Below are 20046 nucleotides of genomic sequence, written 5' to 3' on the forward strand. Positions count from 1 at the left end.
AGTTCTGCAAATCTGTTAAACTCAAGTAACAACTGAATTCTCAGAACTAACATTATAAGAAATATATGACAGACAACAAGGAGAAATAATACTGAGATCTAAGGGTTAATGTGAATTTTGGAGTCCTGAAAAAATCATTTTTCTGGAAAAGTACTCAGGAAAATTGTTTGTCAAAAAGGGTACGAACCCTGTTAATTCTATCTGCCAAGTTTTACCATGACAAATCTAATGATAAAACTCACCCAGATGTGTTAATTTATTCTCTGCTTAGCACCAACCAAAACACCCCCACCAGCCAACTGCTCACTCTCTCAGTTTCCTTGTCACAATGGTCGGTGCATTCCAAGTAACTGGTACTGTGATGGGGACCAGGACTGCGGCGATGGATCTGATGAACCACGAAGTTGCAGCTGTATGTTGAGAGCAGAAAGATGTTTTGTCACTCTATTAATGTTGTGAAGGAATGCTGTTACAAACTTGTGTTAAAAATAATGAAACTTTTAAAGGTTGTGCTGTATAATATAATCAAGACAGGGTTAAAATAGACTAAAAATCAGAATGTGATTTCTGTATTGCAGTTGAACATCAAATTTAAGTCAATATTAAGTGTGAAAGCTACAAATTAATGACCAGTAAAGGATTTGAAAGGTTTTCTACAATTTCAGTCATCTCATCTGTCAAGCTAGCTACAGGCTAGGAAATGAACGAGGCACCTATGAATTGAGTACACAAGCAAAGAGCAAGAAGTAAACAAAAAAAACAAACAAACAGCAAGAATGAAGCCAAAATTAAGGCTATGACATTATTTGGAGATGTTTTGTTGTAACGGAGATATCAATTTTTTCTTTTGTTTAAACATACCCATATAGTTTCATAGTTTATATTCTATTTGTGGAAAATGACTTTGATTCATGTATGATAATACTATATAGTTCTGGTTTTCTCAAGTGGATAAGTACTCTGATGTTAATGTTTGATGATCCAAATAAGAATTTTTTCCAACAGGTTTTAATTTTTATCCTTTCGAGCTATTTTTTCTACTCAAATGACCAGGCGGTTGGTATTTTAACATTAATTGATTCTGTTTTACTTGTCAACATAGTTTCATCTGCTATTTATTTTCAGTAACAAAAACATGCTCCTCGTCACAGTTCACTTGCCGTGATGGACGCTGTATCCCTTTCTCATGGCACTGTGATGGTGACAATGACTGTGGTGATTTCTCTGATGAACAGCACTGCCATTGTAAGTTGATAAATAATAAATGTTCCACCATTCTTCCATCTCTAGGACAATTGGCCCCCTTATAATGTGTGTAATTTGTCTAAGTTTTTTTTTATTTGCACAAAAAACATCATAATATGCCACATATGTGGCATTTTAATGTGGGAGCTGGTGCAGTACAGTGACCTAATGATTAGTGCAGTGAACTTTAGATTGAGTATTCTGTGTTCATGTCTGGCTAGGGTCCATGTGTTGTGTTCTCGAGCAAGACACTTGACTCTCACAATGGCTCTCTCACCCAAATGAAGTACCATTGTGTGGGGGTAACCCTGCAGTGGGTTATCATCCCCTTTAGAGGAAATACGCCTAGTCACTTCATGCTACATAACCAGAGTTAAGAGCCGGCCATTGGGCCACCAGGCTCACATGAAGACTTAACCTTCATGTAGCAATTTAGAGTGCATAAATATGTGACCTTATAGTCTCCCTGCATGACATTAAAAAACATACATTTTAAGATTTTGGCAAAAAATGATAAAGAAAAAATAATTACCATTTTGAGACAGCATTATTATCCCATGGTCTCGGTGGTTAGTCTAGAGAGAAAAGGTTTCGCTAGTGGGCTGAGCCCACCACTTTTTCCTTGGGTTGCAGTTTCACAGTCAATTGAACTTGTTCAAAATAATGAAAATTTGGTCAAAACTTAAATCAAATGATCAGACATAGCAGAGAACACAAACAAATCATCATACTTGATATATAATTTTTTTATAAACGAATAACCAATTACGAGTTTGCCTCACTTATCCTCAGAGTAGTGAGGATGAATATGCAGAGCTAAATACAAATATAAAGACAGACATTACTTAGACTTAATTAGCTCAAGTGTTACGTACTAAACGATCATCAGACTGATTGAAGAAGTTTTAGTAATAAACTCTTAAAAAAGGTTGAGATGGCGCTTTTTGTGATGAGATGTTGCAAAGAACTTGTTCCCATAACGACATTTAGTGACCAACTCAGATTTCTTATTGAGGAGCGAAACATCAAGTTACCAGCGAAAGAAAATGCAATTGCAGAGATAAAGACCTTTGCCCTCTCGATAGTGCATGTCTTGCAAGTATCATAATCTACGAAGCCACAGTAACAACAACAACTGGAAATGCAGAGACTTACATTGGTATGACAGGACACGAATTCAAAAACCGCAAACTATCTTTTTTTAAGACCGAAAGCAATTGCACGCCACTGTACTTTCGAAACACATCTGGGACTTAAAGGATAACAACACCGACTATCAAATTAATTGGTGCATCATTAAAGGGAAAACCTATATAGAGGCAATCCCTTTTCGCTGCAATCTATATCTGTCAGAGATACTCTGCATCTCATCCGCTCGCGGTGTTTCACTCGCCAACAAGAAATCAGAGCTGGTCACTTAATGTCGTCATGAGAACAAGTTTTTCGCAACATCCAATCACAAGAAACGACATCCCAATTACCGTTCTTAAATTTGAAATTTCAAGTTTATAGCTAAAACTTCTTCACGTAATCAATCAGTCTGATGATCATTAGTGCATGAAACTTCATGAGCTACAATTAATTTTTGTCTTTATATATTTTTTTATTTTTTATATATAGATACAACTCCATCTACTCCTTCAACGCAACCCTGGACTCGCCCTACAACCTGTAGATCTTGGGAATATAAATGCAACAATAGCTACTGTATTTACCAGTTGGATGCATGCGATGGTATTGATGACTGCGGGGACAACTCTGATGAATGGTTTTGTGGTATGTATCAACTGTACTATGTGGCTTTCCCCCTCTCCTCAACTTAAGAAAACTCAACAAAAAGAAAGCATTATTTCTTGGTTGTGCTTCGTTGGTGTCAAAGGTCACCAGAAGATTTGATGTGTGATGTGGGAAAATGCAGTACTTGTGCACCACACCTTTCTCTAGATCTTTTGTAATATACAGCTGTAATCATCACAAGCTCTGTGTAATAGGTAAGCTAGGAAAGAGTGCTTTGTGTGTGTGTGTGTGTGTGTGTGTGTGTGTGTGTGTGTGGTGGGGGGGGGGCAACATGCCAATAAATAGGTAAACGAGGAATCCCTGTTATTTCCTGAGAAAGCCTTGCATTGTATTCAGGAAACCACTGATCAGCATTGCGATTGGGTTAGGTCTGCCTAAATGACAATTTACAGCATTTAAAGTGTTGACTTCAGTATCATTTCTCTTTTTTTTTCAGCTACTACACCAACCCCAGCGCATAATGCTACCACACCACCCTTTTGGCTTTGCCACTTCTGGGAATTCACATGCACTAATGGGCGGTGTATCAACAATGGATACAGGTGTGATGGGCGAGATGACTGTGGAGACAATAGTGATGAGACAGGATGCTGTAAGTTCATGTCATGTCAACCACACATTTTAACTCCATTTTAATCTTCCTTGTTCACTGTTTTACTCTGGCTCTAGTAGTCTGACTGCATGTCTTCTCCATTTGTGTAGTTGGTGTTGCATATCTGGATTATTGCACAAGCTTGTTATGTTATTCCAGTGCCCTTGCCTGCTCAGGAGTATGCTTCATTTAATGCTGTTCAAACTAACTAACATACATTGCATTAATCGATCTCAACAACAAAAATATAAGACCAAGAACTTGCCCCGCCTTGTTTGGTTTGTACCATCAACACACATTTTCAGTATAAACAATTAACTTTTTTCTTTCTTTTTTTCATTTTAGCTTTTCGCACAACAACAGCCATGCCTATTACTTCACTGATTCCATCCTGCCCAGCTGGATGGCTTCATTGCCTGAATACTGCTATCTGCATTAAAACACAATGGTTATGTGATGGAGTACCCAACTGTCCAGGGCGCTGGGATGAACAGCCCCAAAATTGCCCAAGTATGTTCAGGTTATATTTTTGGCCTCTTGTTAAAGGAGCTATGTCACAAAGGGGTATCGAATGGTCTTTGCGAGCATTTGCGAACACAGCGGTTTTCTTTGCGAGCACGAACACTGACAAAAGCTAGCCTTGAAAGCAACGAGCACTTTTCAAAAAACTACCTCCACTAAAAACCGAGCATGCGAGCACTTGTAAAAATAGGCGACCACGAGCACACGAGCACCCACTAATATTTTGCGAGCATTCCGAGCACAAGCCTAGTTTTGCGACCACTGCAAAATTTTGTTGCGCCATTCATTCACGCTTATTTTTTTAATGTACGAAATTAGTTTCAAATGAATAAAAAACACGAAATAGCCGTTTTCTAAGGTTTGAAATTAAAACACCAAACAAGTACTGTACGTAACAAATGGAAAATAAACAAGGATGATGAAAAACTTTAAAAACATTGCATTGTCTGAGAAGTTGCTCCTTGAACCCCTCCTTGGTTTGGAAGTAACTGCCTGCTTAAATTATCAGAATTGTCAGTTATTGGAGGTATCCAGTCATAGAGGATGGACTACTGAATTTACATGTGGGTGGTGTCCACTTAATGGGGGAGCAATTGAATAGTTTTTCGAGAGCGAAGCTCGAGAAAGATAAAGGACAAAATAATACCAGTGCATATTTTCACGCTATCCTTCAAAGGCCTTTACACAAGGTGGCTCATTTTGGCAGACCTTTTTTCAAGCTTTTAAAATTTCAAAGTAATTCTGTCGGTATTCACAAAATGCTGTTAGTCTGTTCACAATGTTCAGTGTCATTCAATGTAACAATTTACTCAGGATGAAAACTAAAAAAAGGTAATGTGCCAAAGTAAATTGCAAGGTTCGAAAACGGGGATACCACCTCGGGAATACGACTGATATTCCCCAACAGTTTTGGCTGCACCCCTAATGTGTTTAGACCAATCACATGCACAAAAATATGTGATGTATTATAAGAGGTGTTATTGGGGAAAATTAAAGGATATAGACCCTTATGGCATTGTCAAAACCAAGCGAATTAAAAGTCTTTTAATTTTTACTCACTGCGCTATATTTGTCTCCATTGCAAGTTAGTTCCAATCCAATACTGAGACCATACAGTAAAAAAATAGTTTATTATACTTCGATAGTTTCTTAGCATTATTTTCTGTTTTATTGTCATTTTTGAAGAAACTACAGTAAAACCCATCACTTGTTCAAGCAGTCAGTACCAGTGTGCCTATGGTGGATGTATTCCACGCAGTTACTTATGCGATGGAATCAGGCAGTGTATTGATGGCTCAGATGAGATTGGCTGTGGGGGTAAGCAAAAAGTAAAAAAAAAAAGAAAAACGCAAAACAGTAATATATACATGCCTTATTATTACTGTGCCTTTACATAACACTCGAACACTGCCATCAAACATAATTATGATGGCAAGCAATGGAGCCTTAAAGAAATAAACGGTTCGTAATGCATGCAGAAGCGATGACGTTTCCCAAAGGGGTCTTCAATAATTTGCAGAAAATGTATCAAAAAATTAATGTAAATCAAAGTAGCTGACAACTTCTGTGTTGAATGATTGTTCAACAAAAGTTGCATAATCTTGTAGCGTGCCATCCGATAGATGATATACGATACTTCTCGTGAGCGACGTAAGGTCAAACACCATCTCGTACTTGTTGACACACGCTTATTGTATTAAAAGAATGTAGAAATAACTGTTTGCCAAATCTTATAGAACTCATCAAATAATTATAATTAACACTAATTAACATATTAATTAATTTTATTTCAAATATTAGCACTGTTACATATTGTTACCCATGAATTTTGTTTTCACATCAACATGTTGCATGCAGTTCATGTTTTCTTTGCATAAAATTCTGTCACAACTTGCAATGCAGGTGGCGATATATGCAACAGAGCTCTTCATATCAAGGTGCAAAGCGAACTTGTTGTTCAACAATTTCAGTGCTTTCAATAAGACCTGGCACCCTGCCAGAGCTCTCGGGGGTAATTTGTCGAGACTACCCAGCTGAAATTCATGCAGCTCCATAGTTATAAAGAAGATTGGTTTTCAGCTTCTTAAACTGCTTTTTACATTGCTCTCCGATGGGTGCTGTACAAGGACAGCCACTTCAAATCTTATTGAAAGCCCCTCAACCTGCAAGCAAATGTTGCAGTTTTATCATAACGTTTTTGTTACCATCAGTTATCTTAGTGGATACATCTGAAAACAATCAGGTTACCACAACTATAGTTGTAGAAACATTTTCTTCCAACAATACTTCAACAGGTTCAAGTATGACCCACTTTGCTTCTTTTTCTTAAGCAATGACGTCGGCATCGCTTTATGCCATGGGCCGTCGACCGGATCAGTAGTGATCGACTGATCGACATACCGAATAGGACTGAAAACTTCCTACAGGAATAAATGTTATGTGAACAGAGACCAAGCGTAAGTCAACGAGAAATGGCCGCGAAGAACACAAAGCAAAATAATTCTGGGAAGTTAGAAAGGACTAATACAAAGCATAAATGAAAGAGGCAAATTTCCATTCATGGGACTTTGGGCACTTCTACTGTTATTTTACAGGTCCTGTCACTCCAAGATCTTGCCCTGGCTTTTTGTGTGATAAAAACCTCTGCTTACCTGTTTCACAAAGATGTGACCATTTCCAGGACTGCAGAGATGGCAGCGATGAGCAAAATTGCAGTAAGCATTTCATGCTCTATGAGACTACGCTATGTGGATGCTAAAATAGTAATGTCAACCTTTAAGACAAATTTCGTTATGATAAAGGGTACATTTGTACGATTCTGTACAATAAGATAAACTTACAATTATCCTGAAGGCCTTATTTCCCAAATTGTCTTCATTATCTTATAACATGAATTTTGTATGTAATGTTGAAGGTAATTACAGATCATCCCTTTTATGGAAATTAACAACCTTTTTTGTTCAAGCTAATCCTTTATAGTTTTGCTACAGTTTTCCTTTCCTTAATTACCTTTTATACTTGTTGCAGTCTGAATCTTATTGTGTAAAATAATGCACCTTTATATATATTTTAATCCCCTGACTGTATCATGCCCTTATTAACCTTTTAGCATGGTTAATTCACTTAAAAACTTGTAAATTGCTTTTAAAGTGGCCCGGAACAAAATTTGGAGCATTTTTTTAAAAAAATCACAATCTATATCAGTCACACAGGAAATGTCTTCTGTTTCTTTTAATAAGGTTCAAATTTCATTTGCAAAATAACTGCTCTTGAGCCCTGTGAAACAGGTGTGGCCTAAACATTGATTCTCTAAGATGCTAATTATTTCTCTTATTTTTTATCTGTTTTATTTTCCTTTTACATCAGACAACAGTTTACAGGTAACAAATGTCCAGGCAACACCAACAAGTGGCTCTGCTGTTAGTGTCAGTTGGCGTCCGATTTCTTATCAGCCTCCTGGATTTACCATTGCTGGGTACAGGATCTCTTACAGGTAAGTAGACAAGTCAACAGATTTATTTTATTTAGTTTTACTTAAAATGCATCAGAAGCACCAGGTTCAAATGCAGTGTTGAGTAAGACACTGCACTGTGCTCTCACAGTGCTTTTCTCCACGCACAAGTATAGATTTGTATCCGTGGACATTATCGATGGACATTATTCCACTCAGTGATGAAAGGGGATAGAAATTGTCCTACATACATCATGCTACTATAACTTGTGTTTGTAAGCCTTTTTATTAGAGTGTATTTTACTTTTACCTTCAGTTGCCTATATAAGGTCCACTGATCTGTGGTTGAATCCCTACTAATTTTCATTGTTCTTTGAGAAGATGCTCTACTCCCACAGTGTATTTCACCACTTTGGGCTTGGTTGTTCGAGAGCCAATTAACTCTAACCCGGGATAAAAAGTTGATTGAGAGTTCAAATCATCATCATCATCATCATCATCATTTTATTTATTTGCCACTTCAGAATTACAAATACAAATTAAAATAACGTAAAAAGATAGGGCGAGGAGACCTCCAAGAAACCACAAGGCTTATGGGGGAGGCCACCTCAGGTTAGCAATAAGTTTGTAATGTCGCTGTGAATGTGCAGCTAGGCCAATTTTAGACTCATTTTATTAGAAATTTAATCATTTTTTTTTCTTAAAAGAAGAGAAGATACTCGAACCAGTGATCGATTTTGGTAGAGAATTCCAAATTTTAGGACCCTGGAAAAGTATTGTAAACTGCTTTAGATTTGTACGACAGTGATGTGGTCTTGGCTATTCTTGTATCATAACTGTGTATTTGACTACTAGTAGAAAACAAATTGAGAAACATCGGGGGCAATAATTGGTTATGATAGTAAAACATAAATTTTGCTATTTGCAATGCATTGACTTGGAAGATATCTAAGATGCCCAGTTTAGCAAATAAGGGGGCAGAATGTTCTCGATAGTCTGAGTTGGTAATAGCTCGCACAGCACGTTTTTGTAAATGAAAAATTCTATTTAAATTAGTTACATATGTAGAAGACCAGGCTGAATTACAGTAAGTGATTGATCCATTTAAAAATAATATAATTAGTTTTCTTAATATTTACTGATAGCATATTACACTTCATCCAGATGTCAAGGTTACACAGATCATCATTTAATACGGACTCTAAATAATTGGGATCAGAATGTGAATAAAAAAATACTTGTGTCATCAGCAAAGAGCAGAGGTTGGATAATTTACATGCAGTAGGAAGGTCATTTATATATAATATAAAAACAAAGGACCTACGATAGAGCCTTGAGGGACGCCACACTTACTGATTAGCTTGGATGATCACGCTTGGTTAAACTGTACAAATTGTTGACGCCCAGAAAAATACCTTTTGATCCACTGAAGCGCCATACCATTGATACCATAATGTTCCAGTTTAGTAAACAAAATTTGGTGGTCAAGAGTGTCAAAGGCTTTAGAAAGGTCTAAGAAAACGCCTGCGCTGATTTCACGTCTATCAATAGCGGAAGAAATTTTGTTAATACCCGTGTATAAAACTGTTTTTGTACTTATGTGAGATTAGTCAAAGTAAAAAATGGAGGACAGTAAATACAAACAGAAAGCCTCACTGAAAAGTTAAAAAAATGAAATCAAAATTCACGCTAAACTTCGGATTAGCTAAATCGCCCTTTGAACAATATGGCCCAGAAGTTTAAATGTGGTGATTTACTAACCTTGGTTTGTTTCCTCAGTTCCACATATGGAAGAAGTAATTTATCAATCTCTTATTGTACTTTATCCTTTGTAGAGCCGTCACTCTTCACTCTGTGCATGTATCTGATGACTGGCATCACGAAGACACGTTAAGCGTCAATTATTACGTTGTGTCCTATCTTCAGCCATGCTCAGAATACAAATTCAGGGTGCAAGTCCTTTTGCAGGGGGATTCAGCAGGGCCCTTCTCAGCTACCGTCAAATCAAGAACTCTAACAGTTCGTAAGTAGTAAGCAGGTTTGGTAGAAGGTGATCCAATCTACTTTATGAAGTGGACAATTTTAGGGCCAATTTTGTGGATAAAGTAAAAAAGACTTCAAAACATGACTTGACGTTTGCCCCTCTTGAAAATGAAACCCAAATTTATGAACAACAACGTAGTTAATAACAGGGCTCGTACGGGTCATGGAAACCTGGAAAGTCATGGAATTTTACAATTTCATTTTCCAGGCCTGGAAGTGTTGGCCATAAAAAGTAATGGAAAATGACTTTGATTGCACACACACAAAAAAACAGCGTTTATCTTTAAATTTTTTACTTTTTTGCAAAGAAAAAATGGTGAAAACTTAGCTAAAATCAAGATACTTTTAAAAAATTCCAGGAAAATGGTCAAATTTAGGTCGTGGAAAACTTTGAAAAGTCACGAAAAAGGTCATGGAAAGTCATTGAATTTCCAAAGCTAAAAGGAGTATGATCCCTGAATAAAAATGATTTAGGATGCCCTTAGTTATTTACTGAAAGTGTGCTGACACACTCTCCAACCTCATTCTTATGGCACCTTATGTGAGATCCATGTTAATAGGTTTGGGGTGTTTTTAAAGGCAACAATGTGACTCAAATTACAATAGACTGTTCCACTCTCTATTCTCCAACCGCAAAAGGAAAAGCAAGCTAGCATCCAGTTGCCTTGCAATTCATGTGTTTTTCGTGTTCAACGATCGAAGAAAAATACGAGGAAAGTAAGGGCTGTGAACAGTCCAAAATTTCAAATATATGGCTAACAGCTGCTATGTCCTTTTTTTGTAGAAACAAGTGCTCCACGAAATGTGCAACATGTATTGAAAAGTAGCAGTTCATTGCAAATTACTTGGGATGCTCCAGCAACTTATTGCCATCTGATCACTAACTATAAAGTAAGGATGCTATCCTTTATTGATGAATTTTTAAAAAAATGGGATGAAAGTTAATGAGGGAATAAAAGCAACAAAGGCCAGTCAAATTAAGCCATTTAAAAAAGTTTACTATGCCGGGCTACTTTTACCACATTTTCTAATCGATTCCTAACTACTGTTGGTAATTTTTGGGAGTTAAATTATACAATACCCAGAAATGAAACCAAGGTTTTTAAGTGTGCAATATAATTTAACTATCTGAAAGTAGAGACACCCAAAAGTTGCAATCTCATAACCTGCTAGAGTGATTTTCACTTGAGTGTCGCAAGTATTCTATGTTGACATTCAGCTATAACTGATTCTCTTCTTCTTCTGTTAAAATCGTTCATTTTGCAAAACGCTTATGAACACCTAGCTAATACCAGGGTTCGTACGGGTCATAGAAGACCCGGAAGAATGTACTTTAAGTGTACTTCCAGTATTGTATATTTATTATGTACTTTTATTTCTTTTTGACAGATCTATTACAGGACCAACGCCCAATCAGTTTATCAGATTATACAAAAAGGAAATGTTCAATCATATCGACTCAGAGTCGCAGGAGGAGTAACATACATTATTAAGGTCAGGAGAAGGATTTAAGGTGTATGACATGCTTAGTGTTGTTTGTAAATGCATAAATGGCTCATGGCCTTCCTTTAACCATGAGCTATAGGAAAAGTGGAGTTCGTCTTAATATAAAGCCAATAACTAACCACCACAGTCTTCGTCTTCTTTCATCGTCAAATTGGTCCACAACACATGGGTAACCAAGCTTTCGTTTAACCAAGAAGCCCTGCATGCTAAACTAATTTGTAATTGCAGTAACCTACAGCTACTGTAGGTTAATTTGCATTTGGTACTATGTGCATAATACCATGGGTAGGAAAATAATCACTTCGATCGTGTTAACCTCGTAAGATTCAAAGGTGGCCATCTCCTTATATGAAAGGTAAAGGTAGTCCACCTGGGAGGTTTGCAAAGGGTAACATTCAGTTACACAGGCAGTGGGATGTAGTGAACATGGGTTTACCCGGAATCGTTGAAGTCTTGCTTACTTAAATGGTTGAATTATGCGAGTATGAGTTGGAGTTAAGAACTATCAACAACACCTTTTACAGCCGATTTCAGTGCAGTGTGTGGACCCGGGTTTTTTGAAACATGATTCGCCCGTGTGTTACGCCGCAAAATGTAACAACTAACGCAAAATGTAACATCGACGCGAAATGTAACAACTTTTGACGCAAAATGTAACATCGACGCGAAATGTAACAACTTTTGACGCAAAAAGGAACAACTTTCTTACGCGATTTGTAACAACTTTTTAACACAAAATGTAACAATTTTTTTTAACGCGAAATGTGACATTTTGGTCACATTTTACTTTTTTTGTACGAAAAATACTTATTTTACGATTTTTTGAGTCATAATTGAAAGTCCTCTGCGTATGTAAGCCAGATGAAACTGGATGGTTTACCCATCTTGAAGAAAAATGTATTTTACATATAATTGAAGCCGACGCGACGCGACAGGGAAGATTAAATTTGTCCCGCCAACATGCATATGTTTACGGCTCGCGATACATAAAAGTTTTTCAACCTACGGTTAAGCATAGCAAAGTCCTTTTTGATAACATAACTACAGAAGAGTTATATATGCACCAGTGTAAAAACAATGTAAGGTTTTTATCGACGTTGGAATATTTGTTCAAACAAGTATTTTGCAGCTTGAGCTGCAAGAATCGCTGGATATTCCCGCCCCTAAACCTCGCTTCCTTTACATCATCGAGTTCAGATATCGCAGTTACTTTCAAGGTGAAGCAACATGTCCTGTTTCCCCTCAACAAGCAAACTTGGGAAGTTCAGTCGGGCCGAAGTTGGGAATTTTGTATCGAAGCTCGTTAACAGCTTGGTAACCTCGCGGGCGAATCCTGTTTTGAAAAACCCGAGTCTATACACTGCATTGAAATCGGCTGTAAACAAATTGAAATAATACAGGCTCCCCCGCTCTTACAACCTTTCTTTATTTTCCTGTCAAAAACTGAAATTCCAATGTTGAGAGAAGTTGTGGGTGGAGAAAATATATCTTTTCGGCTACATTCCAGAAACAGTACTGGATTCTCCGATGTCAAAGTTGCACACCGCATGTAAATAATTGTCTTATCTATACGAGTCGAAAACAATAAATCAAAGAACTGCTCTTGCAAACCTCAACCTTTATAGCAACTACCTCACCCTATAGGGAAATATTTCTAATTTATTCTATTCCAAAATACAGCTGCAAAAGCCGATTTTTTTAAGCTTAAATATTCACAACAGCAATTAGTGAAGAGATTTGAATATTCATATTGGTAAGTTGCGACAACACAAACAAACAAACGCATAGAGTTGACCGCCTGTGCTTTACCGTGCCTGCCGCACCGGTAAAAATGTTACTCGTTGCTTGTTTAGGCAATATAAGACAACTTCAGCTGACTCCATAGCGACAGTCTTCAAAAATAACGACCATAAAGCTATCGGAAATGTACATTTTTTTCCCGCCGCTCAGCCGCAAACACTTCCAAAATAAACCAAACTTCATTTCCGGTTGACAAACTTTTTTGCATAACCGTCCATGTGGGGATAGGATCAAATTTGTCGCCTTTTTCATACCTTACTAGGGAATAAAAAGTGCTTATTGATCTTACGAGCTCAACATGAACTTGAGAAACAATATTCATTGTTTATTCGGTTTAGTGATTGGTCAAAAACTAAAATCTCCTAGCAACGGTAAAAGTTTCTTCTACCCGGTGATATTATTATTTCGCCGTAACACCACTGTAAAAAGTCCTTTGAAATTCAAATTAACGAAAGTTAACATAAAACACAACGGTTCAAATGTTTGAAAACTTCCTTTACTAAAAAAAATCGACACTTGTGTCAACTGGTCGGCCGCGTATGGGACGTTTCAATAAGGAAAATCCTTCTCCCGGATGTAGGTGGTCGCGTGATTTAGTTGTCATGTTTGGTCTTTCAACATCTAACATGTAAATTTAAAACAGCGTTTCAGACTTAATGGTGAACTCTTTTATTTTTGCCATTTTGATCCGAGATGTTAGCAGGAATGCTTGTCAACAATCCGAGATGAGATAAAGGTTCTGTATGTATTATAATAAACTTAATAGTAAGTGGTTTGCTTAGCATTTTGGTGTCACCTACACGTAGGTGTTTTTAATTATTTAATTGGCATACATGTATGTTGATTCTCTCCAGCTACAAGCTTACAGCAATCTAGATGGCGGTGGTGATTTTTCACTTGCTCAGTCTGTGCAGATTCCAATAACTGTGCAAAAGCCAACAGGTATGCTGGAATCTGGCGTATTGTTAATACCTTGCATCAAGTTAATATTAAATTATTTTGAACTAGTTGCACTATGTTATTACAATGCTGGTAAGCAATAGAATGATTTTTTTTATATTTTGCATTAGCCGAATTCATATTAAGAGACAGAAAACCGTCTCAGTACACTCATCTTATAACGGATAACTCGCCTGAAAAAAATTGTTGAAGGATGAGTTTCCCTTCTCTCCGTCCATTTTCACGTCTAAAACGATGGAAAAGTCAGTCAGAAAACTTCCTTAGACTGAAAACCATCTTATATTTACATTAAATGTGAAAATCAGGATGGGCTTTTTTCTTGTCACATGAGAAAGGAATGGAACAAGAAATACAGCAGTTCCATCTGAGATAGAATTGTAATCTGGCCTCATACTAATCCCAGCCTTCAACATCTCTTACCCTCTTGCGTGTCTCATTTTATCTTCTTCAATTTATACTTGTCGTTGTTTTAAGTTGGTTTTACCGTCCTTGATTTCATATAAGATGGTATTCTCATGGGAATTTTATCTGAGATGAGCTTTCTGTCTTCTAATATGAATTCGCTTATTGAGAGGGAGAATTATGTACAGTGAGATCTAAGACGACTAAACTGCAGACCCTTTTGGTCGTAAACCATCTGCTTAGTCATTGCAAACTAAACAGTCAAAGTCAAATCAAAATGTTCACGTTTTTAGAATTTGCACACAAGCCTGATAGATTCGAATGAGATTAAATTTGGACAAATATTTAAGACTAAAAATTAGCGACATGAGTTTTGCACGCCATTTCGAAGTCTCCATGACATAATATAGATAGAAAAAAGCTGGACCGGCGGAACGCGTGTCAATAGCCAACCAATTTCATGATTTTAGATTTCGGATCGGAGAGATGCTTCAGAAAAAGATTGACCTCTTTCTTGAATGACAAGTTCATGTTCTTCTTGATTGTGTGTTTTAATGTATAAATTATTTATTATTTATTTCAGACCCAGTGACAAATCTGCAACAAACACACGTAAATAATACAGCAGTCACGCTTACTTGGAGAACTCCCATATCACCTAGTGGCACCACAATACATGTCCTGGTAATTACTGTAATATTGAACAGATATAAATGAAAGTAATTTATTTATTTTACTAAACATAAAGTTTTGTTTAAGGACAGTCACGCTAATCATTATGCGCATCCTAACTGCGCACGTAATTCATGTCGCAACGTCACGCCACTTCATGCGTCGATTGCCCGCGCTGAGGAAACTTTCTAAGCACATATGGGGTGGGTATCCGTTGCGGTAACTTCGCTTGCAGTTTGCTCTCTTAAATGGTCGGTGACCCCTACTTTTTTCGTTTGCCGTACGACGGTTTCAATTGCCTTTTCCAGGGTTAAATCTTAACCACAGTAAAAAAAAAAATTAAAATCTATCTATGGCACGAACGTCCTTAAAATGAGGCTTGTCGTTAAATAACTAACAGCAACAGCAACAACAACAAAAACAACAATGAAACACTTTTTTGAAGTATGTAATAAGTATGAAGTGTGTGGACCTTAGTAGATCGTTGTCCATTGTGGCATGGCTGGTTTACATGTCAATTTCTCCTGACATTTAAGCTATATACTGATGATGTAATGTTATAAAACTTCAGCTTCTAAAGTGGCCGAATGCATCCTATTAAACCTACTGTTGGTTTATTCTTTCTATTCAGGGCTACAATTTGTATCAATTAAAAAGACGTGGTCTGGTGCTCCTTGCTAGGACTGGGCATCATAACTACACCGTCACTTCGTTGCACTCGGATACCACATACTCTTTTACAGTGAAAACGTACAATCAGGCTGGTGAAGGTCCGGGTGCTTTTATTGAAATAACAACTACAGGAAGTAAGTTGTGCTGTCGCAGCTGTATTTTTGCCTGGATTATAACTAACAGCTTTCATTTTGCTTGTGTTCATGTCCCTAACCCCACCTACGTAAGGCACTTCTTATCCCTCAAAATCACTGCAGATCCATGTAGTATGCAACGTGCAGAAAAGTCCCATTTGACAGCCCTCGCAGGCTTTTTGATGTTCTCCTTTACTTACCTGATGGCCAAGTAGTATTTCTAGACTTTTTAGTTGGCAGATAATGTAAGGACATTGAGAAATTCATTTAGGCTGACACAAAATAGTTTCATCTTGACCAAAGGGCAAGCTGGAGAATCCATTTGAATTGCACCATGAGTGTGTCTGATTAGTTGTTACTTGGATTAAGGATGTCTGGCTTGTCACATTGCGCATGTGAGGAAAAAAACCCAACACGCAGAACCAGTCAATGGAAATCAACGATCAAAACTCAATCGATCAACAGTGTTACTGAATATTATCAGTTGATGTTGATAGAACGACTCAGGCTCATTTTAGCACGAGCCGCAGGCGAGGGCTAAAATGAGCTCCAAGCAGGGCCAAAAACATATTTACGCCCAAGAACATCAACTCTATTACTATTATAATCATTTCAAAGGGCATTTAGTTAAGGAATCAAAAACAGTAGGCGATATCTTGAACACTGCCGACTTGCGAGTTGGCGTTTTTTTCTGATTGTAAATCAGGTTTAAAAGTTTACAAAACTCGGCAGAAAACCGCAAAATTACTCAAAACAATCTTTGCTAAGAAATAGTCGTCATGTAGAAGTGTTTAAATAAATTGCGCTGTTAACTGAACTGGCAATTTGGAATATGCCTAAAATTCAACTGAGCGAGTTTCGCTCGACGAAGACAAACTTACATTTACTTCGCCGCCTGGATTCTTCTTTAAGTTTCTCTAATTCCTCTTCATCTAGCTGAGAAGACTGAGAATTTGCCTCCCCGCTAAGTCCTTCAACAATTTTGTCGTTATAAAGCTTAAAAACAGTTTGAAATTGCAGATGGAAGCGTCTCGACTCAAGGAGCTTGAAGTGATGCCAGCTTTTGCCAGCCAGCAAGAAAACGGCGTGAACAGTTGAATGGTTTTCAGTTCTGATTGGCTGGCTTCGTTATTTTCTTGTTTCTGATTGGTTCACGGCAGCGGGCTAAAATATATTTTAGCCCGTTGAATTCTCCATTTTAGCCCGCAAAATACGCCACAATGCCCGATGAAATGATTATAATTAAGAGTGCGTCCATTAGGAAACAGGCAATAGGTGATACAGCTCAAATCACCGATTGTGCCTAAACTTAGCATAAATGTTAGGTATGATAAGCTATTCACTGTGGCAAAACATTAACTCAAAATATTTTTATTCGCTTGGAGTTATGGCACCTTTTGCAAAATTGGTCATTTTTTACTAATTTATGCATATTTAATTAGCTGACTTTGAATTACCAGTTCCACAAGAAAAAAAGACTTCTGAAATTAAAAATTCACTGCATTATATTCTGTGGTTATTAGGCCTTAAGTACAATAATTAACTTCAACCGTCCGATTTGATTTCTTTTCCTCAAATGGTCTTTTGGAAGGTACACATTTCGTACTGTTGGAAATAGCCTTCAATTAGTGCCAAATATCTCCCATGACCAACAACGTATATACATTATTCTTACATAGGTGATAAAATCCATCATTTAAATTCACAAAAATGGCACAAAATGTTTGGGGACCAATATATTTTATTCGTACTGAGGAACTAAACACACGTGACTTAACGATTTCATGCTATTTCATCAAAATTCACCGAAACACAGAAGCCATTTATTTACTCAATTTGGCACAAAATTGGTACAAAATAGCTAATGCTAATCAAGTATATATCTATCGATAACAATCAAAATATTGGCGAAGAAAAGGCACCTAGGGCATTTTTTGGAGCATTTTCAGAGCCATAAATTATAATTCGGCAATGTCGTGATAGCAAATGTAAATACAACAGCGAAAGATTTTCTTCACAAGCTCGCTCAATCCAACATCTAGGCACATCAAAGTTAAGAAACAAGAAAGTAATGCTACATACATGCCACTTATCGACACTTAGATGCTTTCTTCTGAATATTTTTTTCTTCCTTGCTGCACTTCGATCTCATTTGACATGTGTACTGTTGCTTTGAAGCGCGCTGAACTCAGCCAATCCATCGTGGTTCATACTTCGTGAAATGTATAAACTGGTTGTCAATAAAGTCATTCAAAGAGCTGTTTAAAGTTCACGGAGGGACAGTTCTCTCAAGCCAGTTTGCATGAAATAAATCTAACTGGAAATAAACAGCCACCATCTCCCGCCAAATCAAACCAATTATTGGTGTCAATTGCAGTTCATTACATTCATTTGTTGTCAAATCAGATTTGCACATACTGGTGAACACATATATAGTTACTGATATTGGCATATCTCTTGCCCAGATTGTGATTTGCATTTTCGCCGGGATCAACAGCACTTTCTGTTTCCTTCACTATTTACCTTTTACAAACACTCCAGGATATATTTATATATTTATAATTCCTACCTATTGCCATTCCTACCTATTGCCATTCTTTCTATTATTATTGGAAACCAAATTTGATTTTACAAAACATTCACTTCATTTATAAAAATATCTTTAAGTCTGATAAGCCTCCAAATAAGATTCATTTTAGTTTTATTTCATCGTCGAAGCTATGCACGAAAATTAAATCAAGCCTGTAATCATACAGCCAACAGGATGTAGCTTCCACTCCCTGCATTCATTTGTCTGGTTTGGTCTCTCAGATTGTCATGTAACTGGTACATGATTTCTGTTCGACCTGCCATTCATTTGTTGTTGTGGATGTGGTCTACATCTGCTGCTTACATAAACGCATAAAATCTAAAATATCAAAACCAAGATTGTTCCGATACTTATTGGTTAGAATATCAAAAAAAGGCGCCCGCAACGTTGAAGTATTCCTTCGCTAAATTTAAATAGAAATTAAATCAGAGCCTATAGTCATGCAGTCAACAGGATGTAGCCTCTACTCATTGCATTCATTTGTCTGGTTTTGTCTCTCAGATGATCGTGTAACTGGTACATGATTTCTGGTCGGCCTGCCATTCACTTGTTCGTTGTGGATGAGGTCTACATCTGCTACTTACATAAATACAAATAGCCAAGATATTGGAACCTAGTCAGTTCCAATATTACTTGGTTGTAATACCAAAAATGGAGCCCAAAAAGAACTAATTCTTCGCTTCTAATAATCAAAAACCAAACTTTAAAACATAACAATTTCAAAGTTCAAAGGATCCAGATTGCGCGCGCTAAAAACGCAATCATTTAAACAAGGTACGCGCGTGCATGTTACTGTCGCGAGCCTGTTAATAAAAACGACCAAACGAGATTAATCCGCGACTGGCTCTTATCCTTCCGTTGGTAAGTTTATTATTTTGCTGTATGTTAATTTATTTTACAAAAGCAAGCCTTGTAATAGTATATACAACTCAATTATGGACGCTTGTCGGGTCTGAAATACGTTTTGCTCATGTTATTCGTTTTATTTCATCGTCTAAACTTTAAACGTAAATAACGAACTTTTCCTGTTTCACCTCGGACACTGGACTTTTGCTATTTGCAAATATTGTAAAAAATTAGTCTACATAGATTGATAATTGTCGGCTCAGGCGCGTAGGGCCAGCTGTGGTACCGCGGTTTGAAACGTGGTTAGAGAGATTCACCCTGGGTTGGTTTTTTCGTTTTACAGTTCGTTACAGAGCGGATACAAAGATATTATGTAACGTCTCCCCGCGCGCGCGCTTTCATCCTACGTTTGTCGTCAGAATTATGCATGAACTCTCTAACTGGTCTGTCACTGTGCCCCTGACGAGAATGACAGGCTTCCTGAGTGCAGACTTGCGTGTTTTTTTCTTTATCAATCTATACTGATAACTATTCTCTTAGTGAGCTTCTAAACTATTATCACAATCAGCTGTACTTTTTATAGGCTGTTATTATTTACAGCAATAATAATAAAAGTATTAAAACTTGGACTCAATGGAAGCTTTGAACCCTTGTTTTAATATGAAAGGATGCAATAGACGTGTTTTGGCTTTAATACCAAATACGGGGAAATAAATGAAAAAGCTTAATTTTAATATATAGATTTAGGCAAGCCTAAAAGCGGAGCTCCCCGGTTAATTGCCTTCTATACTATTTTAGACCGATTTTTTTTATT

At 37.1% G+C, this 20046-nt stretch overlaps 1 protein-coding gene across 3 annotated transcripts in view; it reads left to right on the forward strand.

The window, feature by feature from the left end:
* Positions 1-20046, forward strand: part of LOC144663915 (uncharacterized) — a 157830-nt gene that overhangs the window by 84071 nt on the left and 53713 nt on the right. For all 3 annotated transcript variants that reach the window (XR_013572699.1, XM_078525003.1, XM_078525002.1), the window contains exons 24-37: positions 272-412; positions 1126-1245; positions 2866-3021; positions 3479-3634; positions 3980-4144; positions 5342-5473; positions 6751-6870; positions 7523-7649; positions 9443-9630; positions 10435-10541; positions 11040-11144; positions 13811-13898; positions 14902-15002; positions 15622-15796. Coding sequence is in view for 2 of the 3 variants with exons in the window: in XM_078525003.1 (XP_078381129.1) it covers positions 272-412; positions 1126-1245; positions 2866-3021; positions 3479-3634; positions 3980-4144; positions 5342-5473; positions 6751-6870; positions 7523-7649; positions 9443-9630; positions 10435-10541; positions 11040-11144; positions 13811-13898; positions 14902-15002; positions 15622-15796 (1881 nt within the window). In the remaining variant the exon portion in view is untranslated. The remainder of the gene's footprint in view (positions 1-271; positions 413-1125; positions 1246-2865; positions 3022-3478; positions 3635-3979; positions 4145-5341; positions 5474-6750; positions 6871-7522; positions 7650-9442; positions 9631-10434; positions 10542-11039; positions 11145-13810; positions 13899-14901; positions 15003-15621; positions 15797-20046) is intronic.

The sequence above is a fragment of the Oculina patagonica genome, chromosome 8, assembly GCF_052425735.1.
Source record: "Oculina patagonica isolate OP01 chromosome 8, crgOcupat, whole genome shotgun sequence".
NCBI lineage: Eukaryota > Metazoa > Cnidaria > Anthozoa > Scleractinia > Oculinidae > Oculina > Oculina patagonica.